General features: G+C 38.7%; 2 protein-coding genes across 3 annotated transcripts in view; both read left to right on the top strand.

The window, feature by feature from the left end:
• The first annotated feature begins 5,496 nt into the window (after positions 1–5,496).
• Positions 5,497–18,296, top strand: tnfrsf1b (tumor necrosis factor receptor superfamily, member 1B). Its single transcript, XM_041783894.1, has 9 exons — positions 5,497–5,684; positions 7,148–7,253; positions 12,756–12,881; positions 13,439–13,597; positions 15,144–15,237; positions 15,319–15,605; positions 15,695–15,781; positions 15,971–16,029; positions 16,124–18,296. The coding sequence occupies exons 1-9, from the start codon at positions 5,634–5,636 to the stop codon at positions 16,631–16,633; spliced, it is 1,479 nt and encodes a 492-aa protein (XP_041639828.1). The 5' UTR covers positions 5,497–5,633; the 3' UTR covers positions 16,634–18,296.
• Positions 18,297–19,818: 1,522 nt separating this feature from the next.
• trim62.1 (tripartite motif containing 62, tandem duplicate 1) overlaps positions 19,819–26,490 on the top strand; it is a 57,784-nt gene continuing 51,112 nt past the window's right edge. Inside the window, exons 1-2 of one of the 2 annotated variants that reach the window (XM_041783752.1) lie at positions 19,819–19,842; positions 22,067–22,614. In XM_041783752.1, coding sequence (XP_041639686.1) covers positions 22,207–22,614 — 408 coding nt within the window. In that variant the 5' untranslated portion in view covers positions 19,819–19,842; positions 22,067–22,206. Of the gene's footprint in view, positions 19,843–22,062; positions 22,615–26,490 lie in introns of both variants that reach the window. The other variant, XM_041783751.1, reaches the window with a different exon arrangement.

Here is a 26,490-nt window from a genome sequence, read left to right as displayed (position 1 = left end):
GCCTTTTTAAGAACAGTCTACTTTAGGTCTTTGTAATTTTGATAAAAGTACACACAAGTGTAAAAATTCTGATTTATGCAACTATTATGCTGTACTTTTGGAAATTACTCAGCAGAATCCACCATCAAATATGAAAGTAGGACAAATCCTAAAAAAACAAGCAATAATACAAGAATGCCTACTTTAAGGAGTCATGGTTCTTTAGAAACAGACTAAAAAATCTTTCAAAATCATCTGATTTGTTTTATCAAACTAATCTACGCACATACATAAGAATACACAATGGACAACATCAGAACTACTGCTGTGACAAGCACAGCAATGCTGAGGATGTGGGAGGGGAAAATCTATTGTGAAATGTCAACGACTCATGCAGGAACAAACAAAGGCAAGCATAGAGACATTTATTGGGCCGGTATGTACAGTACTGCACAGGAAATGAAAGAACAAAGATTTGACAACTCCACTAACAACTGCTGAATAACTCTACAAGGTCTATACATTTAGAGAAGGCTGACACTGCCCAGTTTAATACTTATTGTACATAGACACGGGGTAATTATGTTGTCTGGATTTTTGTGTTGAGAGAGACAAAAAGCCATGAAAAACTGCAAGTGCTGTGCTAAGCTACTATACTGTGTTAAGGGAGGTAGTGGTCTCAAAATGTCATCGTTTGGTTTCTGAAGAGGCATTTTAAAGACTAATGATGGCTACCACTGTGTTGAACATGCAGCTCCAACACTCATCTGTCAGTTAGATCAGCCATGGACTTAATTATGCATGATTCCTAGTCTTAATTCAACCAAATGAATGATTTCCACAAAAAAAAGAGGAAAAAAAGTAACATTTTGGACAGTTTAAAAAAAACAGAAACCACTAATATAGACATTTTTGTACCATGCCATAAACTTGTACTTTTCTTTAAGACACACTCTGATGTTTGTGGGTTTTTTTTTTTTTTGGCTTTTGGTGCCATCTCCAGTGGACACTCAAGGAACTGCAGGGTTTTTTTATCTGCACTTCTGCATTCTTATCTTATAACACCGGAGATTGCTGCTTGGCTGCAACACAACAATTTTTGACTTGAAAAACTTTCCAGTAAATGTTTTTCTTTTTTTCTTTCTTTTTTTTTTTTTTTTATTCAACGGAGCCAAACCTTGACTGCGAGTCAGGAATGTGGAGCAACAACACCTTTGTTATCTATTTTCTACAGTATCCTGCCACATCACAGGAGGCCAAAGAGAGCAGAGAAATACACCCCTTTTTCCAAAAACACTTTAAATTCTAGTACTGTCCTGCTTTAGAGTTTACCAAAGCAACTTGAAAAGATAGCTGCACTTTTACTTTTAACATGCATTACATCAGAAATTGTTCTGTTTATGAACAAGAATAGAATTGAGTCCACTTCCTGTTTTGTAAGTGACTTCATATTTTGTGCAGAACATCAGCTAAATAACACGGATAGTACAAAGCACACAGAGACAACGCTGCTAAGAAGATAGCTTGTTTTCACATTGAATACTTGAAGTCTAATTATGACAGACCAAAGGAAAAATCATGTTTGTTTTTGGAGCTTATTCTATTTAATAGGACATTGGCTGTCACCATACATACCAGTACTTTAGACTCTGATGTAATACTTGATATCCCGGCTCCTGCAACAAAATCCAAACACCTTTACAAACATATTAACACCCGAAACAAGACCCATTTCAAATCTTTTTCAGCTAAAATGTTTGAATGAGTGAGCAGTGGATCACAGTCCCCAACAATAGATACATTTAGAAAAATAAAGCTTTTGTCAGCTGGAGTAGAAATGATCGAATGTTATCCCACATATGATCCAAAGCCATCCACAAAACCCTATGAGCCACGGGGTTAACACCTCTGCTTCTCACCTGACAGGTATCAATCATTTTGGCTTGGGCAGATCTAAAACAATTGGGTACCCTGTGTTTGGTCAACAAACGCAGATTTTCCTACACTATGGCTGGATTAAACACTTCACTGTAGCCCCCACCACACTCCACATTAGTAATAATTAATACTTTTTGGAAAAGGAAAGGGAACCCAAAATACAATACGTGAGGAAACGAGATTTCCCAAGTCAGCTTCCAAAACAAAAGGATGCACAAATTACAAGCAGACACACCTAAAATCACACCTGTTTGAACTGGATTTCAGAACATTACAGTATGAAATTACTGACATATCGCAAAATTAAATCAGCATGGTTCACCTGAAATCAAACTTGTTATTGCTATTATGAAGAAAATTAAGTCCATCTGCGAATGCCCCTGGAATTTTCCAGAAAATACACCATTTCTCCCAGAAATTGTTGCAATACACACGTTTATTTCATTTATGTGCATTGGAACAAAAAAAACAAACAAAAAAAAAAAAAAAAAGAAGAAAAAAGCCAAAATTAATTTTACAAAAAACTCAAAGATGGGCCGGACAAAATAGTTGACGCCCTTTCAAAACTGTGGGTAAATCATTTTATGAGCATGTGATGCTCATTTAAACTCACCTGTGGGAAGTAACAGGTGCTGGCAATATAGACATCACACCTGAAACCAGTTAGAATGTATAAAATTTGACTCAACCTTTGTGTTGTGTGCCTGTGTGTGTCACACCAAGCATGGACAAGAGAAGGAGGGCTGAGAATTGTCTGAGGACTTAAGAGGCAAAATTGTAGAAAAATATAAACAATCTCAAGGTTACAAGACCATCTCCAGAGATCTTGAAATTTCTTTGTCCACCATGTGTAATATAATCAAGAAGTTTATAACCCATGGAACTGTAGCTAATCTCCATGGATGTGGACGGAAGAGAAAATTGACAAAAGAACGCAACACAGGAGAGTTGGCTGTCCCACAGACTCAGGATGCTAAAGTGTCATCTCTGACCATACGTCGTCATCTGAATGAGATGAGGTGCTATGGCAGGAGACTGAGGAGAACCCCACTGCTGACAAAGAGACATAAAAAAGCCAGACTGGAGTTTGCGAAAATGTACCTGAGTAAGCCTCAATCCTTCTGGGAGAACATTTTGTGGACAGATGAGACTAAGGTAGAGCTTTTTGGAAAAGCACATCATTCTACTGTTTACAGAAAATGGAATGAGCCCTACAAAGTAAAGAACACAGCACCTACAGTCAAACATGGTGGAGGTTCAAAGATATTTTGGGGTTGTTTGCTGGGTGTCTTGACTGTGTGCAAGGTATCACGCAATCTGGAGACTATCAAAAGATTTTGGGCCGCAATGTTGGCCCCAGTGTCAGAAAGCTGGGTCTGTGTCAGAGGTCATGGGTGATCCAGCAGGACAATAACCTGAAAGATACCTCAAAAAGCACCAAGAAATGGTTGGAGACAAAGCGCTGGAGAGTTCTGAAGTGGCCTGCAATGAGTCCGGATCTAAATCCCATTGAACACCTATGGAGAGATCTCAAAACTGCTGTTGCAAGAACCACCCTTCAAATCTGAGAGACCTGAGTTTGCAGTTTGCAAAAGAAGAGTGGTCCAAAATTCCAGTTAAGAGGTGTAAGAAGCTTGTTGATGGTTATTGGAAGCGATTGGTTTCAGTTATTTTGTTCCCAAGGGTGTGCAACCAAATATCAAGTTGAGGGTGCCAACAGTTTTGTGTAAAATTATGTCAATTTTGGCTTTTTTCTTCTGCTTTTTTGTGTTGTTCCAATGCACATAAAGGAAATAAACGTGTATACCAAAAACATTTGTAATTGCGACAATTTCTAGGAGAAATGGTGTATTTTCTGGAAAAGTTCCACAGGTGCCAATATTTTTGTCCATGACTGTAAGTTTCTGTGAATATCAATATTCAATGTACCTAGCATGGTTTTGTGGGGGAAATTTTGCCTGCATATTTTCTAGATGTTGCATGAAAACAGATTTACAGATCTATTTTAATGTGGCACATTGAAATGATAGTGTGCTTTATTTAGATTGTAACCTCATGACAGTATATCATTTCCCAGTAGTCTATAATCAGAGTGGACTGTAAGTTCATGATAAATAAAGTTTTTTTTAAAGGAAAGACCTTGCATGTTCCAGTATTTTACCTACAAAGGGTCAGGTAATGAGTTGTTTGAAGAAGTGTAAACTAAAATGATACCTGAATGTTGACGTCATGTCTCCAGTCATTGGTCAACTCTACCACTTTTTTATAAACTATTTTTTCAGCATTATTAGAAAAACATATTTAGATAGTTGGGTACAACTGCTGACACCAATATGGCGGTTCCAACTGGTTCTGACACAAAGAATGCCCATAATGCACTGCAAAATGACATCAGTTGCTAATCTCTATTGGGGAATTATTGTTTTTGATTCCCAAAAATAGCATGCAAACTCCTGCACACTTTCTAAACTGTGCAACACAGTGGCAATATTCTGATAATGAAGTGTATTTGACAAAGTTTGACTCACACAATGCAATGTATTTGTGCAGTTAAGACAACAAAGATCCAAAGCTTCAGTAGTTTTTGATAGTAGTGATCATAAAAGTAAGGTCAGTTCAGGTTTAGGAGCATTTGCCAGTTTGGCACTTTGCTGCTTCAGCCTTCGTCCTGGACTGCTTTGGCCTCCTGATGGCCATCCTTCAGGCCTGCACCAGGCCCATGCCCCATCTCTCCAGGTAATGTCTCAGCTGACACCTCCACAGCTTCTGGATCAGCCCACTAGGTCCTGGACGCCCAGTATGCGGTGAGCTGGATCAGGCCTGGGCAAGCGCAGCAGTTGCCCGTAAAAGCTCTTCCCATCCTCACTCTCCTGAGCACGTCTGCATTAGATACACGGTCTTGCCAAAAACAAGAAGAGAAGCTGCCACAAAGGAGTCCAGTCAGCGCCTCTGGCAGTCAGTGTATGACTGGAAGGGCTGAAAGACTGTGACTTTTGTCTGCACGCTCAGATACCTGAATGCCACACTGTCTTGCTCAGCAAACCCATCGCCCCATGTGTGAGTCTAAGTCTGCAGTTGATCTCAGCCTCTAGTCAAAGTAAAGAGACTGTCATTTCAAAAGTTTACAGTCTTAATTGGGATCGGGGTTTTGGCACAAGACTTACGGAATTTCTGCATTATATTCAGTTTGCAAAACTTACTCACCAAAACTTCCAAACTAACTTCACACAGATGAGCTACAATAAAGTATTCACTCACCTTAAAACAACAAGTTACTAATAATTCGATTAGGAATTCGAAGAGGGTTATTGCTTAGTATGCAATAGGGAACAGTATTACTTTAATACTTTTATTTTTAAAACTTTTTTATCATATTGAAAGTGTTTCTTCAAGATTACCTTTGATTCACTGATGAGAAGCTTGTTAACAGGTATTTTAAGCTCTGTACTGTAGAAGTGTTACATGAGTTTTTTACCAGTGAAAGTACAGCATCAGTCCCTGGCCTCACCTTGACTCAGTCTAACCTCACAGAGAAATTTTTTTTCACATCAGAGCTGAGAGTGTGTCTGAAGCCTGCGTGCTCATTTCCTTCCTTCAAACACTCGACTCAGTTAAAGGAAATCGCTCCTGTTTTCACAGACCGCTGGACCGCCTTTTTAAGATGATCGGTACAGTGCACACATTAGGAGCTGTATCCTCAACGGTTTAAAGAGGCAATGAAGGACCTACTTGTACTGCTGCTTCTGCTGAGCGCCCAAACTACCATGGTATGTTCTGTATCTGTCTTTCAGCTGGTCGTGCATATTTGCAGTGTTTATCAGGGTCCGTGGTCAGCTTGGATAGCAGCCAGCACTGAGATTTATCCTATGTTTTAACTCTGCATAAATGGAGAAGAAAGATGGTTGTTTAAAGTTTCACTTACACTGTTTGATTCAAGGGAGTATAAGGAGTATTTAAGTGTATGATTAAATAGTTTTAAGAGGAAATTTAAGTTTGGGGAATTATTTTTGTATCTTTACATTAAAATATCAGTCTTTTAAAAACATTTTAAGTAGGGCAAAATGGCACTTGTCATATAAACAACAGATACAGAAAATTATTTTTCTTATAACTTTTCTGCATCAGATCTGGACTAGACAATGTCTTAAGAGTTAAAATACAGTAGCCTTACTGTAGATTAGTCACGAAGCTGTGGTGAGGTGATCTGTATGAATATTTGGTTTCAGTTGCTTGATATCAAACAGTTTCAGAATGAATGTCTCATTGTTCAGACTCTCGGTTATGAAGTAATGAGTGAACGCTTTCTACCTTCTTCCAGTATCACTTTGCATTTCTGATAAAAAAGATGGGTAGGCTGGGTATGCACGCAGGAGAAGATAACAGTTAGTAAATGAAAAAAAAAACCTTTACTTTCTCATCACATCACATCTTGCCAGGGGTCCTGCCACAAAAGAACAGTGCATTCACAACCAAGGGCTTCTAGGTCGCCGCCTCTGCTTCCTGTTGTACGAGAAACACACCGCTACAGTCAGCATATTCTAAGTTTTGCTTGTAATCGGAGGGCAATTACAGCAAGTATCTCTGCGGTGAAACACTTCTGCATGGGGCAGGTGTGTGTCAGCAACATGCCTTGTGTCACAACATCATAAAAAACAAAAAATGCTGTGGTTCTAGCAGCTGTAGTTACAGATTTAGGTATGTGAGGGAGGGGTTGTACCTGAGCCAGTGCATGTTGCATGTGTGCAGAGCCTGCAGCCTGAAGGCTTTAGAAAAAGAGCCAGACAGAAAGTCGAGATATTGCAGAGGTGAAATCCACCTACCTAAACACAGAACAATGGCTGCCTGTTTGACAAGGTCTCAGCTCAGGACAGCAGCAGTACCGAAGGGGAAAAGGTGGGCGCAGGTGTGGGTGGTCTGGTTCTACTTTGAGCTCCTGTATAATGAGGTGAAGAGGTGATGTCAGCCTATCAATACATCCTTGAATTTAAAATTACATCGTTACATATTGGCTGACTAACGTGAAGGCTTATAATTTACCTACAAGAAGGTAAATTTCTGGCTTATACAAAAGTGGGAAGCAACCTAAGTTATTTTAAAATGATTTAGTTAGCTTAAAGCACCCCCCCAGCAGTATAAATGAAGCCATAAACAGTATAAACACGCCATAAAACAGGTGTATCATTATCTTACCAGAACAGCTGAATGTCAGTTTCATCTCTCTTCTCCAAAGGTTTACTCTCAGCCCTATCCACCAGACGAAGAAGGGAACTGTCGTGACCCAGACGGAGACTACGTGTCAGATAAGTCTAACCTGTGCTGCAAGAGATGCCCCCCTGGTAAGTTCTGTCCTCTAACGATAACAAGGACTGCTTTTTGAAAAACATATTCACACTGACCCCCATAATCCAGTTAGCTAGTTTTACCAAGCATGGTATCCATCCTTGGCACTGGCACAGGTACGAATGCCCACATAAGAGCACATGCACAGGTACGATATGTGAGCAGCTTGGCTCTCCTTGGTTTGAGTCGGCACCGCAGTGGCAGGAGATCTGCTTTTCACCACAACAGATACCTGTTTGAAGATGTGTCTATAGCTACGAGGCATCCTAAAATGATAACAGACTGCTGTGCTTGGTTTGGATTGGCGCAAAAGTCACAGTGGAAAGGCCCCAATGGTGTATAAAGGATGCAAATCGAAGCTTAGCTTTGCATAATTTAGAAAACCGAAATGTCAGAGGGCCATATCTAATAAAACAGCTCAATATAATCCACAAACTGAGCAGTCATGTCCTCTGTGCTCTCCATTGTGTTTGCTCTAAGACTCTACTTCTTGTAAACAAAACCATAAGGGTGCCAAATTACGACATGATGACATACTGCATGTAAAAGAAATAACATGTTCAGACTTGGTTGGGCCTGGAGCAATGGCAGCCAGAAAGACTGTTTCATACATCCATAGCATGTTTTTTTTTGTAATATCTATCTACGTACACTCCATAGTTCGGTGTTTGGCCAGGGCAGAATCATTCAAACAATAAAATATTGGACGGCGACAGGACAGACATTCTGTCTGCCACACTAATGGCTCTCTTCACTGGTTGTTCAGCTTGAAGCTTTGCAAGATGGATCTGCCTGCTGAAAGACATGGAATCTGGCCAATCCATTTTCATTGCAAGGTTAATCTAATAATAATACCTTGTAGAGTACCTTTAAAAACAGAGGTTTACAAAGTGCTTTGACAATAAGCAGAACTTAATAGAAGTACCCGCAGGTGTCTGGGGAGAGGGACAATTGTGCTTAAGAAACTTGGCCTTGTGTCAGTCTACTGAAGGTTCTTGGGAGGAACTTTTGGTTTGTGAAAGTAATGGCACCGACTCTGGACAGAGTGAAACCTCATCACTAAAGCGGGCACTACATGATGATCATGCTGAATCCGTCCTACTAACAAAAGTCAGGGAAGGCCCTGTCATTGGATGGTTCTTAAGATTTTCTTGCCAGATTATCCTGTAGTGTGTTACGAGTGTAGATTTCTCTCTCTGACCTGATCTGAGGTGACCCAGGATTGTAAATATCACGCATGTTCAGTATTCACAACCAGAAATCCTGTTGTGTGCAGTGGGTACTGAGAACAGCTGAGCAGACACGAGCAGAACTGTAACGTCGAACAGAGGAATAGCCAATCAAGAAGCAAGCTGGTTAAAAGAGGAAGCAAAAGAAAAACACAGCCATGACAATGCTAGTAAACGAGAAGCATAAAGTTAGATGGATGCTAGAAATGGATGAGCAAATTGTTGATTTGTTATATCAAAAGGAAAGCTTAACAAGGTGTACTGTAAAAAAGAGGTTCCCAAAGTGGGGGTCGGGATCCCCAGGGGGGTCGCGAGGCAGTTAAAGGGTGTCGCGAGATGCTTTCCAAAAAACGGAGAGAGAGAGGAGAAATTTAATATGTTTCATAATCCCACATTTTATATATTACTATAAAAATATTGTTAAAAAGAATTCAATTTCAAATAAAAACATACTTATCAAGTGATAATTGTGCTTAAACGTAACAGTTACTACCTAAAATACAAGTTTTGTACATGATGCTTTGTGCAGCATCATGCACTTTATCCCCTTAAGGGCAGGTGGGGGCCCCGATCTCTGACACCATTATTTCTGGGGTCACGGGCAGAAAAGTTTGGGAATCCCGGCTCTAAAACATCCTGCAGATGAACTGACAAGGTAGGGAGCTGGACTGAAAATGCAACAGCAATAGCATGTGGCTAACAGTTACAGTCAAAAAGTAACCACAGTGTCTTCTTCACTCTAAAGTCACGTTTGACGACATAAGATCTGGCATTTTGAGAGACGAGACCAGGCTAAGACTCTCGTAGTTAGTGAATAGAATCTGCTGGCGTGTGGTATCCTGAGTTGATTCTTTCATTTCACATCACACATTACAAAAACAACACTGTAAAATCAGTCATTGTTTGTTGCTGTGTGTGGGGTCCCTCACATTGAATCAAATTTTGTAGATTTAATAAATCTTTATGTGTGGCACTTTTTAGCTGATTTTGTCCTCTATACCAGTGGTTTTCAAACTTTTTTCACCCAAGGCACACCTAAGGTTAAGCCAGAATCTCAAGGCACACCATATTTAAATCGATACAAAATAGACTTTTTAAATAATGTTACAGTCAAGGTGGCCTATAAGGGGAAATAAAGGGGAGAGCTTTCTGGGGCCCAGCCAACTGGGGGATCATGGAGGTGGCAAAAGATGGCAAAAATGGATTAAAGGTGATGATAAAACATAGCAAAATTGGGCAAAAAGCAGCTAAACAAAGTCAGAAATGGGTGAAAATTGGTAAAAAAGTGGCCAACCAATGGGTTGAAATTGGCCAAAACTTGTTGAAAGTGTCAAAATAGTGGCAAAAATGGGTTATAATTGGCCTAAAGGGATTAACTCTGTAAAAAGGTGGTAAAAATGGGATAAAAGTGATAAGAAAAGGGGGCAAAAGTGAGCAAAAAGTGGCAAAAAGGTAGTAAAAATGAGTTCAATGTGGCAAAAAGTTCCAAAAAAGTGGCAAAAATGGGTCAAAACTAGTAATAAGAAGTGGAAAATGGGTAGAAAAATTGTTTAACTTGGTTCAAAATAGCACGAATTAATAACTTTTGCACTAATTCAACCCAATAATAGCTTGCCATGCTTCTTAGCTCTTAGTGAGGTAACTGTTAGCCCGGGTGCTAGCACCAATACTACTGATACAACGCACATACACTGATATCATCAATAAATCCCAACTGGGGTGGTCCCATTATCTGGGGTTTTCAGGGGTCCAGCCAGATCTGTGGGCAGGCCTGGTTACAGTTCTTGCCATAAAGTTGTAGTAATGACGTATGGTACAAATTCCCACGGCACACCTAGACTAGTGTGCCTCGGCACACCATTTGAGAACCACTGCTCTATACATTTGAAATCCATGTTTTTTGTTTTGTTGTGAACAAACAGTTAACAGTAAAATGTTGGAAAATATAAAAGAAAAAATATGTCTCTGCAGTAAACATGACAGTTATCCCACCACAGCAGTTTCTGGCAATGAAACTCAATTTACAAAAATACGTCTTTATGCTGATGATCTAGTTTGGTTCTGCAGCTCGTAGAGAGGCACCAATATAAATATCAGTCGGTTTCAGTGCCCCCAAAATCCTCTCACAGGAGCTTTAACATGGAGCTCATCTTCTGAAAGAGGAAGCTGTTTCAGTGAAAGATTTACATGAGCTGATGACAAAAGGTGTAAAACATGTTGGTAAAAGCTTGGGCGTGAAGGTGCGAAGGTTGACAAAAAGCCCCTACATGATTATAATATTTCACTAGCACATCAATATAAAACCAACAGCAGACCGTTGCTTGTTCTATACAGTGTCTGTTGTATAAGCAATAAATACTGCAAGGTTGCATTCTGGAAATGCCGAAATAGATTTGATGAGGTTGAAGAACCAGTCGGTCTATTTTGAAGGCTACTTGATGTACCAAAGAACACTGTTGGAGGAAGTTATCTCATCTTTATCTTCAATAAAACAGCAGGCAAAAACAGATAGGACGAAAAACAGTTTGCTAAATTGTGCTCCAAGTTGAAATCCTGCAGTTTTACTTAGTGTGAAGACAGACAAGTATCAAGAATCAAAACTATTGAAATAACCTACAGTGAACAGGCATTAAAACTCTGGCTGACCTTATCATGCCCTGCTGATTGCTGACTATTGTGAAAGAAGAGGAAATTCTTTTTTAGAGCTCAGCTTGTTGCTCCAGTATCCTCAGAAACATGCGTGTCTGTGACTTTGTTCTAATGAATCCATGTTTGGCTGCTAAGCTAGCATACTAAGCCTGCTTCTTTATACTTCTGAACAGCAGTTTCTCTTTCATTATTACAGGAGGAAAGGCTTTTAACATGACAACTAACCAGTAGTAAATTTTCCACTTTCATGTGAAGTTTCTATGGTTGCTTAAGTGTAAACTTTCCCCAGTTAAACTGAGACGATACATTCTTCAGCTAACATTAGCCTGATAGCTTCAAGCTAATGGACCAGGCAACGGTAAAATAAACAAATAAATAAAATTACACAGTAGTACACAGCTCATTTACAGGGCTCCGTTTTGATGGTATGTATGACTGTCTACGTGTCAAGAAGTCTATCTTACTTTGTCTGAATTTCTTTTTCTTCTTTCTCTCTGTTCATCAGTAGAATCTCTCACACAAAAGTATATCTAATCCTTTAATTCAGAACTTTGTGTAACCCACTGTAAACCGGCACTGTTAGGCTTAAATGCTTTTTAAAGCATAGAATATTTATTGCAGTTATTTATGGTGTTAATTTTGGCCACTTACACCCTGAGTGTAACGATTTATTAAAATCTTGAAAAAAGCATAAAAATCCAAGTTGCTGCTCATTATTAATTTATTCAAGCCTGTGATAAATCCCTTCAATGACATTTTTTTCACATTGAGAAAACAGAAATATTTCAATTTTTTTTGTGTTTTTCATATTAGAAACATTAGGGTTTTGCACTTAAACTGGCATTTAAAGGATTAATTCCTAAAAAAATCATTTATATTTGATATTTATGATAAGCTTTTATCGTCATTTAAAAATGAATGCAAAAAAGTAATTAAAAAAAAGTTTTAAAAATGTTTTTGTTATTTATGTATGCTGCCATTTTTGGTCACAAACACCCTTAGTGTTACAATTTATTTTACACCATCTGTGGGTTAATACTACGGGAATAATTTCACTCCCCCATCTTCTCCTTGTAACTGACTGAATATTTGTGATTCATGATTGGACTACTGGCTTCTTTTCCATCTCCCCTCTTTCATTGTCATATACTTGTGCTAATTTTGTATTTCAGTACTGTAAGCCAGTTCATAATTGTAACATAAGACTGTGGTTATAAATAAAGATCAACAAAACAAGATGAAATGAAATGAATAGATGGCGAACAATGAATACTGAGAAATGATGGGTGATTAAAGATTGACCAGATGGATCCTCTATGATTGTACATATGATCGTAGCGTAATCAGCCTTTAAATGAGCACTCCACTGGCTGCAGCACCCTAAATGAGACATACCCATAACAGACATCAGGGCTGGGAAATATATCAAGTCTTGCAGATATATCAACACATTTCCTACAAAATATAAGGCAGGACAGTATTGTTTATATTGATAGTTATGCTGACGCCAAAAAACAAACTGCTCTGTAACTTTTGTGTCCATATCACTGGGCCCAAATAAACAATGTGTATTTAAAGTGACTAGCCTTTGGATTAATGCTGATTTCTATTTTACAACAGGACAGAAGCTGAAACACGAATGCTCTACAACTAACGACACAGTGTGTGAGCCATGTCCAAAAGACCAGTACATGGACGGTCAAAACTACTCTCCTAACTGCCGAAGCTGCACCAAATGCAGAAAAGGTAAGAAGTTTTCCTTCAAGCTTCTGTTTGGAAAACATACAGGAGCATCTAAAACATAGAATATCATGAAAAAGTTCATTTTTTGTTGTGATTTAATTGAAAGAAGCTAAACTTCTATACATTCTACATTCATCTCAAACAAAATGAAACATTTAAAGACTTTTTTTTTAAATGTTGTTGATAATGTTTGACTACCCTCTGAAGGCTGAGCTCATTCATGTTGCCTGTGCTCCTTTTCTTACATTTTCCTTTTCCAGTTAACTTTCCATGAAAATGCTTTGATACAGCCTCTGAGAATAGCCTGCCCTTTCAGCAATGGCTTTCTGTGCCTTACCCTCCTTGTGAAGGGTGCCAGTGATTGTCTTCTGGAAGAATATTTCATAGTGAAATATTTCACTATGTATGAGATGAATCCAGAATATATGGGAACATAAGTTTTTAAATTAAATAAAAGCAGATTCTTTAGATGCACCTGTATCTATGATCTGTATCTATTCAATTTTAGACACATAACCCACCTTGTAAGCAAAACATTTTCCCCCTAAAAAACACAACAGAAAAAGGTCTACAGTATGCACAGACCTGCTCTGCAGTTGAAAATGCCAAGTGTGAGTGCCAGCCTGGGAAGTACTGCAGCATGGGATATGTTGAGTCCTTCTGTGAAGAATGTAGACTCTACAGGGTATGCAAGGCTGGCTCTGGAGTGTCTAAGCCAGGTATGCACCTCATATTCTAAATACTGCAATTTATTTCTACCTTTATTGGATAACTACAGACATCTGGAACAACTGCACAAAAATGTCTATATTACTGATATTACTTCAGGATAAAAAGTTAGTTTTGCTATTTTCTTGACATAGCAAAGCTTCTTGTGAGAATGAGCTTCTTCGTTTTTGTTATTCTCATGTTTGAGACTTCAAATCACATCTGATACATTAATTCATGATGTCTACTCCTAACTTATGTTTATGGAATGTGTCAAAGGAAAATCTCTGTGTTCTTTTAGGGCTAGTAGAGTATTCAATAGAAAGGCTGTGAGCTTGGGCGTAACACAGGGGGACAAAAGGTACTGATTACCCGGGTCCAAAATAGGGAGGGGCCCTTGAGAAGCCTGCAATGAAAATTGTGTTTTTATTTATTTTTTAGTAATAAGTGTCATTATTGAATCAAAAGCGACTAAATGAATCAGTCAACAGACTGAAATTTATATCAAATACTTGGAGGGCCCTGCTCCTCCCTTAAAAATGTCCAAATAGCACTGCAAAACAATGCAAGTAAATTCAATTTAATAAAAGTAAAATTATTGCTCATAAATGGGGAAATTATGATTCAAAAACACATTAGATGATGCAACATTTGTTGCTTGGCAAGCCAGTGAAGGGGGGCCCTGTGTATTATTCTCTCTGGGGGCCAAAAATCCTTAGCTACGCCTCTGGCTGTCAGCAGGGCAGCTTTGGATAAAGTCAAGGTCATTTGGCAAAACACTGAGCTTCTAGGAGATGGATGGATGGATGGATGGAAGCAAAGTCAGCTTAAACTCATGACTAGTAGAAAATGAATTTTGGCATAGATCTTCAAAAATGTCTGCCCATTCTGCACCCAATTTTAGAGCGGTTAGAGAAACCAACAATATTTAAAAAACAGATTCCAGTTCCGTTCCAAAAAATTTTTCATTGGTTAGAAGTACATTTGTACATTTGATAAAAAAATTATCATAGAAGGTTTTGGTAAAGTGTTACATTTAACAGTAGTTTAATTTCACTAACACTGTCACTTTTACAGTGCATTTAATTCTATCACAGAGGCACGGTTTTACTGGAACAATCTGGCTGGAGATCTTTTCTCTTGTTGTTCTAAAAAAAGATCATATTTTACACTATAACTCCTCAGTAGCTAGTCAGTAAGTAAACTTAAAATAAACACTTTTTACTTTCACTTGAGTCGATTTATAGACCAGTTCTTTTGCTTGTACCTAAGTAAATTCTAACCAGGGTAACTGTATTTTACTTGAGTAATATAGGTCTGTGCTTTTTCCACCTATGATTGAAATCACAGTTCATTAACTGCATCATATTCATCCCTTTGAATAAGGATGACGCTTACACCTGTCTGAATATAAACCAAATACACAGTCAAACTTGATTTTAGTCTTGTCCAAAGATGCTATTCCATATGAGTCATATGTCACATTAAAAAAACTTCAGAGTTAAATTGAGTGACTGATAGTAAAATGTTTTTAAATGGCATCGTGTTTGTTTTTAGGGACGGCTACCTCAAACGTGAGGTGTGAACCCTGCCCACGTGGGACATTCTCTAATACAGACTCCTACACAGACTCATGTCAGCCTCATACAAAGTGAGTGTAGGAAAGTTACATCTGTACGCAGCTGTTTAGAGCTCAGCTCTTTGACTCTAGTCTCTCTTCGTGTCTCTCCAGCTGTCATGGGAGAGCTGTTATTCTGAAAGGTAATGCTACCGCAGACACTGTGTGTGCACCTGAGGCTCCTATCTCCAGAGGGCCACACATCTCGACAACAAAGACTCACACTAAAATTGTGTTTACAACAACTGCAAGTACAACGATGCACATGACTGTTGCAACCACAGATCTCAAGGCTCCACGTGGGAAGACAGACTCCACAACGTCTACAGCCCTGTCTGATTCAAAAAAAGTGTTCAACCAGTCAACAAAAAGCCTGCCAAAAGCCCCTGACAGTACACTGGGTAGGGGACCTTATTTGTTCTTTTCTAAGCAGTCATAATAAGACATAATTTAATGTGTCCATCTGTTCTGTGTTTTACCTCTCTGTTAGTTGCAGTCATTGCCTCTGTCACTGGATTTATTCTGCTTTTCATCACCATAATGCTGGTGTGCCTTTGCAGAGCAGTCAAAAAGAAAGGTAGCACTTCCCTGCAAATAAAAGAGCATTAATCATAAATGTTGTTTTGTTGTCAAGTTGTGGTTTTATCTAGAATATTTCCAATATTTTCCATACTCCATAATAATGATGAAAAATGACAGTCATTACCTGGAACTGTAGCTTGCATTACTCATCCACACAGCATGTTCACGCTGCTTTTTCACACAGGTGCCGAAAGTTTTTATCCTAAAGTAGATGCAAATGGAAACTGTGAGGCTGTTGATGAAGTAAGCCTTCCTTTACTTTTCTTTTTGAATACTAGTCAAATAAAGCTGTAAGCATACAGAATAAAATTAACATTTTTTTGTCTTTCCACACTAGAATAAAGAAGGTTATTTAGGGGAAACCCAGCTGACTTCATTCACAGTGGTGTCACCAGAACAACAGTGTCTGCTGGAGAAAAGGGAAGACTGCAGTGACCAGAGTCAGAGCAGTAGCAACTCTGAAAGTTTGACCAGGACGGATGGCTGCAGCAGTGAAGAGTCCATCGGCCCTCCTCAGCCCACAGTATGTCTCAACAGTCCACACTCAACCCTTTCCGAGCCCTTGCCTTTACTTTCAAACACAGAGCCGGACACATCACAGATCAGCATCCCTTCTCAGGGCTCCTTACAGCCCACGGTGACCACAAGTCCCCAAGTCAATGTCAACATCACCTTCAACATAGGGAATGGCTCCACTGGGACACCGTGTGTCATGCCCACAGACTTCATACAGGCCGACTGTAAACTGCCCTATGGAGAGGAAGAGGAGTCGTTTAGCATACCTCAACAAGAGGATGGAAAAACAACACTGACGTCTGTACAGGAGAGTGAAAGCTACAGTTTATGAAAACTTCCTTCTTTCTCCTCATGCTCAAACTACATAGAAAACAATCTGACAATGGAAGCACTTACAGGTTTATGGCATGCTTCAACAAGCACAAGAGGCTTACCTTTAGTCTGTTTCATTTCTCAGTTATCACCTGACAGTTTGTGTACAAAATGTAAAAATTATTGTAAATAAAGGTGTAAATATTGTGTTTTCTTCAGTGATGTAGATACAGCACCAAGTCTTACTTTGCAATATTAAATTTAACCTATATCATAATGCAGTAACACTTTATTTTAGAGGGCCATAATAACCTAGTAATTTTATAGTGATAAGTTTAATTATCTAGTAATGTCTTAAGGATTAAATTGTAATAAGCGGACATTTTACCAAGTAATACCTAGGGAATATGGTAATAAAAAGGAAGTATTTCCTTACACCTAACCCTGAACCCTATCCTAACCGCCTAACCCTTACTCTAACCCCTAACCCTAAGCTTTGTTTAATTGTGGCAATCCTCTGATAATTGGGGGGTATTTTGCCCCTAAACCTCCCCTACCCTAACACCCTAGCCCTACAAATTACTTGAAAATTATCCAGGAAGGACACACTTTAATTTAGTGCTCAAAACAAAGAAATAACCGGGGAATTGTCAAGATCTTTTTCTAGAAAATTATCAGCTTATTTATTAGAAATAACTTACCACCTAATTATCAGAGAATTTCCACAATAACACAAGAGTGGGGGTCAGGGTTAGAAGGTTAGGGTAAAAAAACACCTAATTACCAGAGAATTATCACAAAAAAAAAACAACAACAAAGAATTTCTTAACCAATACATTTATACTGGATGAATACTTCCTTCATTTTGCAGTCATTGGTAGGTAAAAGACCTACTTGTAACAAGGTAATTACCACCTCATTATTGAGAAATTACAAGACAACTAAAAATGTTACTATAAAATTATTAGGCAATTAGGGCTGCAAACTGCTGACAGTTAATACATAACAAAATACATAACTCTGTTTGCACAGTATGTAGATGGTGGAAGAGTTATACTCTTTAACTGATCTCAAATGCAAAGAATGCTCTACTGATGTTCTGCATTTATAATCTAATATAACAGTGCACATGTGTATGGAGTATCTATATCATCAAAAGTAAAAGACCATTGTAGACATATCTGTAGGCATACTTTTATCAGTTAGTCCTCTCTGGTTTGACTTGAATTTAACTTTTTATTTGAATGTAACTTTTCTAAATAAAATTTAAATTGATACTGTCTTTGAGATCTTTAAACCATGTTTTGTCTTTTGAACCTTTATCACCTAAACCTTACATTCCCTTAAGATTTGATGGCCTGTCAGTTTTATTTTGCTGCCTTTGTGAAGCACCTGATAACTTGGAATTTAAAAAGTGCTTTATTTTTCTAAGACCCTGCGTGTTCTTATGAGGACGTTTTGGCTTTCCTACACCTTAGTGATAATTCCTGCCATTAGAATTTGTGTCCAGAATGTCAACTGGAGTTTAAGTAATTTGTTTTAAATGTTGAGAGAACTTGCTATTTGCATCTTTCAGGGAAATTTCTTGGAAATTTTCATGTGTTTCGTGTGTTTGGAAATTTGGGGCATTTTCATGGATGTTTGGGACTTTCATTTTTAAATTTTATAGAGTTTGATTGATATTTGGGGGAAGGGTACTGAAAATCTTTCAAGAATTGTACTGGAAATGTCAGATAATTTGTGTGGGGTTTTCATTATTTTCATAGAATTTTGAGGGAATGTATTTGTCTTTTTCTTAAATTACCAAAAAGTTTTAGGGGATTTTGCTTTCAAATTTATTGAAATTTTCAGGAATTACATGGATTTTTTTTTTTATGTTTAGACTTTGTGATAAAGTTTTACAGACTTATTGGGGACAATCTGAAAAATGTTGAGGTACCTATCATGAAAAAAAATAACAATAATCAAGAACATGCACCACAATTTCAGATAATTTCTTTGTAATTTTGGAGAACTGGTGGATTTGTAAAGGGATATTTCCAATTCTTCTTAATAATTCCCGGTTCTCAGACAAGGCTGATATTCTAACTTAGTAGGTCCTACTTATTCAAAAAACTGGTAGAAACTATAAATGCATTCATAATAAAAGCTCAGGTCTCAGGAGGATATAAAAAGGTTTTTATCAACAAAATAATACCCTTACAAACAGACGTTTTTTCTGTGTAAGCAATTTTGGATTTTAATTTATAACTAGGTATATTTGTACTTCTTCAGGTTTGCATATAACTGTGGTAAATTGACATGTAGACAACTATAAATATAATAAATACAATTTGGAGTCATAAATGGGAATACTTCAAGTCAAACAAAGCACAGGTTTGGCAAATACTTACGTGGATATGTAAAGGAGATTCTGACGTCAATTTTGTAAACAAATTATGTTGCCCATGGGAGTAAATCCGATCTAAATATTGTAGACCTGCATTTTTGTCAGTGATGTCTTTCTGCACTGTCATAAAGTTGGGTAACTCACAGGAGGCAGACTGAACAATAGAGCAACACTGCAGATTTTTACAAGATAAACTAGCCTGTTACCCCTGAAAAATATCACGCAATCGTTTGAAGATGAGTATGATGGATAAAACTAACTGACGATTTCTTACTCACCACACACCTGAACTAGGAGGTCTATTGTATGTTTTGTGGACGCTCCTGCCACTTGCTGGTTGAAGGCGGGCACTGCAGGCTATGAGACCCTCTCTTGATGGGCTTTTTAAGACGTACCTGTGAACGATGACAGTCAGTTTTGACTCAAATTTCTGTTTTGTTTATTTTACGTGACGCTCACTAAACGTCTCTTGCACAATTTTGTATAACTTTAACGTGTTTGTCGGTGGTAATCAAAGTAGCTAACCAGCGATGCTAACCGGTAAAACGGGGGAGAGGAAGTCTGAGCCATTCCATTTGCAGCGGGTGATGAAACTTCACAAATCTAGCCATGTTACGCCTCTTATTCACTCACAAATTCATAAACTGGATTTAAACGAGCTTTGCTTTTATTCCTGAGATTTTTTATTTTTTAACCGAGCTTCCGATAGATTATTACATTATGCTAGATAACTCCCCCCATCTTTCAAGACAGTTGGTATGGTCTGTTGCCGCTGTGTGTTGCTCTCCTTCCTGAAAGGCACTTGCATTGGAGCTGCTGATGTCGCCAAGCTCAACCTGGTGAGTGGAAGCTTTTATCCACGTATATCCATTCTTTCCTCAATTAAATGTCATATTTTTACACCTATATTCATTTTATGCCTCCCTGTATCCCAGCGGTTGAAAACATTGCTTTTTAAATCAGTGTTTCCCCCTTTTCTAATGTCTCTGTGCGTCTCTCATCCTCACGCTGTGCTTGCTGGTGTCGTGGACCTGGTTCGGTTGTGTTTACAAATCCAGCTTAGAGGAAGGTAGAATAAGTCAGTGAGATAGCATGTGTGTCAAGGCACATCAAATATTGACTGGACGGCTCGTGTTAAGCTGGTAATGATTATAAACCTTAGTCCAGCCTGTAGCTTCCCTCTTGAGAAGGAAGCTTCCCACACCGGGGTGGGAGGAAGACAGCAGTGGAGATAATACCGCTGCAGGTGCTTCCTTGTTCCCCGGTTGGTTGGTGCAGGCTGTTGGCTGTGGAAACCAACAAATAATCCACGTTAAGAAGAGACAGGGATGCAGGAAGGTGGAAATAATTTTATTTAAAGCATCACCATATTCTAGTGTATTCCAAGGTAAGGAGGAAGCTTACAAAGTGCCACCTGATAAATTATATAATAATATTAAACATTTCCTTGTGAATGCTAAGTGAGTGACATTAAAATATGAATTAGTGTTTTATTTAAGACAGTATAAGGTTTAAAAGCGATCTTGGACCTGTTGCTAGCTGTATGCTGTGCCATTATTTAAAATATTACTGATGTTAAAAGGGACTTTACTGACTGTCACAAAAAATCTCAGAGAAAAAGTATTTTTGAACATAGCTACAGCTATTTTATCTTCCATTAATCTACTGTTTATTTTCTTCAGTTGTTAGATATAAAACATTCAGAAATCTAGAGTGTTCTGTTTTAGACTAGCACTCCAAAACCAAAATAAACTTTGCACAAAAGTAAGGAAAGTTGTGTTTGGTAGATTATTTCTTTGTTGTAACAATGTTTCTTGGCAAAAAATCTTATACCGTTGGAAAGCCTGTCTATTACCATTTTAAATGATGCCACATTTGCAAGGAACATGCATTTGTGGGATGAGCAGCAGAGCTGAGTATGTGGGTTGCACCCATGACAAATTTGCCAAATCTTTTCTGCCAATCCATATAACGGGGGATGTCAGAGACAAGCCGCAAAGTGGGCGTCCCAAGAAGACGTAGGCGTAGAAGTACCGTAGGCGGTCTTCTACAGATTTGAAGTCAAGGTTTGCAGGACGATATGGCCGACGACTCTCTGTCCAGACAATCTGGAATTCACTGCACGCACCCAATGTTCGGTCTCATAGGGCTGCCAGGAGGCCTGCCATGTCTGCCCTTTACCGTCAGCCCCCTTTACGCTGGTGTGTCCAACAGGACCACGTTGGTTGACTTGTTACAAATGCTGGTTGAAGAATGGGATGCCATCCGCAGTGTGTGACCAGGCTGGTGACCAGCATGAGGAGGAGGTGCCAGGCTGTTGTGGCAGTGTACAGTGCTTCCACACGCTCCTGAGGTTCCTGTTTGTTAAATGAATAAATTGTTAAATTGCCAATATGTCTTGTTTCTTCAAACTTCAATCATCCAATCCACCAAACATCAAACAAGAGTCAATGGCAGAATAAGCTGTTTGTCAATGGCAGAAAAGATTGGGTAAATTTTACATGGGTGCAACCCACATACTCAGCTCTGCTGCTCATCCCACAAATGCATGTTCCTTACAAATGTGGCATCATTTAAAAGGGATATAAACAGGCTTTCCAACGGTATAAGATTTATTGCCAAGAAGCATTGTTATAACAAAGAAATAATCTACCAAACACAACTTTCCTCACCTTTTGTGCAAAGTTTATTTATCAACGTTTAGGTAAGAAGACCCCAAAATAGTGCAGTTTTAGAAGTTAAAGCCACAATTTTCCTGACTTTTTTATATTTCAACACTTAGTTGCTGTCCTGGTAATGTTTTTACTAATTTAATAATTTCAGTTGTTCTCTGAAAGCAATGTTAAGTCAGATTTAGACGTTAAAGCCAGCTTTAGCAGTTCAGTGAAATCTCTGATTAAGAGAATCTGTTAATTGTCTTACATGGAAGTCAGTTTTGTTAATGTGCAACCAAAAGAATCTACCCCTGTTAATGATTGCTTTGTGATAAATGCATTACTGTGCACTAAATGAACAATAAAACTAACTGGCATCTATTTTGCTGTTTTCTTTATCCCAAGACAGCCAACAAAAAGGGAAAAAAGACATCTGAAGATACTGGCACCTCCCACATGGCAGTGAACCGCTCACTTCAGTATTAAACTAAGTGCACTCCACACCAGAGCATTGCCCTCTTAGATGCCGCTCAGTCTCCGTCTCTGCAAATGGCTTGCTGTCTGAAGGACGAGCTCCTCTGTTCCATCTGCCTCAGCATCTACCAAGATCCCGTCAGCTTTGGCTGTGAGCACTACTTCTGCAGGAAGTGTATCACCGAGCACTGGAGCAGACAGGAGCCTCACGGAACAAGAGACTGTCCTGAGTGCCGCCGGACCTTCGCTGACCCTCTCCTTTCACCCAGTCTCAAGTTATCCAACATTGTGGAGCGCTACTCAGCCTTCCCGCTGGACGCCATCCTCAACGCTCAGCGGAGCTCCTACCCCTGCAAGGACCACGAGAAGGTCAAGCTGTTCTGCCTCACTGATAAAAGTCTGGTGTGCTTCTTCTGCGACGAGCCGGCGCTACACGAGCAGCACCAAGTAACCACTATCGACGAGGCGTACGAGGAAATACAGGTCAGTTAAGGCACACACACTCTGACAGCTCATTAGCAAGGGTGAGGCTGACTTTTCCTTTAAAACCCATCAGCACTGTGCTCCACATTCAGGCCGTTGCACTCTTTCAACCCCGTGGGAGCTGCCCAGACAGTTCAGCCTCAGACCTCTGCTCCCACAGAGCCGCTCCACTCAGGCGGTTTGGGGATTTAGCACTTTGCTCATGAGTACAGAAGTTACTGAGGAATGAAATGTATCTAATTTAATTTGCCCTCACTGATGCCCTCATTACCTGGCTCATCTGTGAGTTCAGCGAGGTGTCATTCCTTTTGAACTGAAGTTTTTGCTCTCATTTAAAAGTCTAACATGCCTTTGTAGGACCTGCTATGCCTTTTAATGAAAACATTGAATTACTTTGAATTTTTCTATCAAAATGTATTGCTGATAGTAATAACTGACTGTTTTGAGGATTCATTTGTGTCATAATGTTTTAGATACATTTGAATGTCTTAGAATATAATGATTTTTTTTTTCAATCTAGGAACAAACCCCAGTTAGACATTAAAAGTAAGTTTCCTGATGGTGACGTTTAGCTTCCTCACAAAGTTTGTGATAATGTGTCATGTGCTCTAGCGTTGTGTCAGATTTTCCACATTAACAGGAGCGGTACAGTGTTTGCTTGGCTCTTTCTGTTTGGATTATTCCATTCCCACAGAGCCAAAATCCAATAACTGTGAAACAAAGCTCCTAATCCTGTTCCCTCTTTGCCCAAGAATGCACAGAAACACATTCCAGGGTAATTTCATGTAGTCTGTCTAATACCTTACGTCTGCTGTTACTGATGAAGATGCAGAGATCTGCTCAAAACAACATGAAAACATTTGGTTTTGTCGATTTATTGGCAGACATCAGCATGCACACTCTTATAAGAAATAGACTTGGCTGGGAGCAGCTGGATGTCACACTTACATAATCAGAATTGTTGTCTGGCTGTTTTTGTGATTCATAACATTGAGTAATTCTACACTTTAACTGTGTACCTGCTTGAAAATGCCAAAGACCATGCACCTTTGAGTGTTATTCTATTATCCAGAGTTCTTCCTTGCTGCAGACAGTATCAATGAGATGGCCTCAGCCTTTTGACTATTCATTACACTGACATATAACACTGTTCTGAGAGTTTATCTTTGACACTGGAGGGCTTATTTTGCCCACACTGCTCTGAATCTGTGAGCAGATTTCTGCACAGGCTGAATGATAAACTCCATCTGGTCGAGAAAAATGAGTCAGAGTTGATGAAAAACAATACCAGTCCTTTATATCAGTATGTTTGAATCCACATTTAGAAAATACCTAAGGATATGTACAAATCAAACATTGAACCTGAAATGTTGTTTAGGCAGAAATGCCAGCACAGTATAGACCTTTGGGATATGTGAAAATAATATGTGTAATAATGATTTGAGGTGCAATAAAAGTAGAGAGTAAGTATTATCTTTATCTCGCTATTTCTATGTCTAGCTGCTGTTCTTCATATTTTAGCAGTATTTGTGTTTTCGTATGCAAAATGTTTTTCCTGAAGCTAAAATATCAACCAAAAAGCATTTTTTTCTTCACTAAGTTGGCACCAGTTAATCTGAATGCAGCTGATAGCGAGTTTGAGCTTCATCAGTCTGCTGTACTATGATTTGAAAGTCCAGCCATTATATCCCGGCCTACATCCAACAGGCAAATTTTGAAACATGAGTGGGAAAGCATTTTGTTTTGCATAAAAATTATTTCCTTACTTATTGCAAAAACTCAGACTTCTGCAATGTTTGTATTGAAAATTCTCAAATTACGAATTAAATTAGAATTAATTATGTGGTCCCCTCATAGATGCATTGACAAACAAGACTATATTAAAGCCGTATACGTGAATATATATTTTTAACCAAATAAAGATTATCGGATAATATTTACTACTTCTGCACTTAATGTTGTAGCGTTAAGGTTGTATCATATCTATAAACCTGGATAAAGATGTTAAAGCTGACATAATCTCTGAAGTTAATTTGATGTCACCTATAATGGGAAAAAATAGAGATGGACTGATGTATCAGTTTAACTTCAGTGAAAGACACTGGCACATAATATGGCATGAACTGATGTCAGAGGCTGATATTTATGTGTTACATTGTATCCGTTTAATGCTGAATGCAAATTTGTATACCTAACTGCTAATTCTGAGAAGAAGTGTTTTTTAGGGATGCATGGTATTATCAGCTACCGTGACATGCCAAATGGATTTTTTTCACACATCCATCTGGAAAACCTCCCATAGATGGTGCTTGGGAAAAGGCAGAGCCTTTGAAAAAAAAACATGGAAGGTAATTGGATGACCGTTCTGTCTGTCACATCTTTATGGGCCAATCAGAGCAACAAAACACGTGACGATTAGACTCTTGCCGAATCTGTTTAGGAGAAGGGCAAAACCATCGTTTCTGCAAAGAAAAGAACTCAATACTGTTCTCTCTTCTGCTTTTGGATGCAGTGGAGAAATGTCATCAAGTTCTGATAAAACTGACGCTATAGCAGCATCCTCGCTAATCTCTTCCGCCCTCTTGTCGCAGCTTGCTTACATCACGTCTCCGCCGCGCCCGGAAGTATGGCCTCTTACTCCTGATTGGTCCTGTTACTTTCTTACAGGGCCCAGTCTGTTCAGCAAGATTAACTATCAGCGTAATGTTGGTGGTGGCATAGATGAAAATTTCTGCCGATACATCAACTATACCTTGTTGGGAGTATATCGACCTTAAATATCAGTAAAATGTACAAATGTACCATCAGGTCTAGACAGTTGTCAAGGGTCTCACAAATCCTAATGTGAGCCATGAATGAAGCCCCAACTATAAACCAACTACCAGACGTTCCTCTCCTATCTCCATTTGACCCAGCCTCTCTTTGCACAGAAAACACTTGGCCATCCCAGAACACTGACTGGCCGCTGACAGTTATCCTAATAATATTAGTAACTAACCAGCTACTGTTAGCTAAATAGCATTTGCTTATGAAGATTTTTTTTTTGCCCTCCACTTCCCTACAGCATTATTGACCAAGGCTCATCAAAAATGCATAAAGCTGTTTGCACTTTTACAGACTTTCAAGGTGGCTGTGATGGAGATGGACTCTCCACATCTATAGGTGTTGGTATGTAAACATCACAGAGGTAAAGTTCTGGCTAGGACTGCTTTAATTTAAACAGTATCCCTGATGCAGTGTATGAGTCCAAAATGACAGGAACTGACAGTTAAAAACGGATACCTCTGTTTTTCTGTAGTTGACAGGTGATGCACAAATATGTCATTTTGAGGACATGGAGAATAAAACGGCTAATGCTGCAGTTTCACATTGTGTTTGATGGAAGTGACTAAATGTCCTAAGCTTTTTCCCCTCTAGGCTTCCATGCCAGTCACGTGACTGAGAGCTATGAATTGGCAAACAGCTAAATTGTTATTTTAAACATCTCTATTAGCTTGATAGCTATGATCTGTGCATCTCTTGCTAGAAGTAGCAAAGTAGGGAAATTTGGATGTGGTCTCACAGCCACAAAGGTTTTTATAAAAATACTCATAATTGAACCAATTTTAAATCAAATCACATTTGCAACAAGTTGTTCTATTTTTTTTTAAATTCTAGTCTAGTCTAGTCTTGTTTTCCACATTATTGGTGCTTTATTCCTTTATTATCTTTTCTGAATCTTCTGTCAGGGAAAGAGATCCCTTACAGATGTATACTTTATAAATAAAAACTGATTCTGATAGAGTAAAATAATACCCACCAACCGAAGGAAAAGGCAGCATTCAGCCTAATTAAGGCTCGTTATGTGTTTCTTTAAATTTTCATCAGTTTAAGGGA

This window comes from Cheilinus undulatus, linkage group 3, assembly GCF_018320785.1.
Source record: "Cheilinus undulatus linkage group 3, ASM1832078v1, whole genome shotgun sequence".
Taxonomy (NCBI): domain Eukaryota; kingdom Metazoa; phylum Chordata; class Actinopteri; order Labriformes; family Labridae; genus Cheilinus; species Cheilinus undulatus.
The sequence above is the reverse complement of the archived record's forward strand: the minus strand, read 5'-3'. Positions and strand labels throughout refer to the sequence as shown.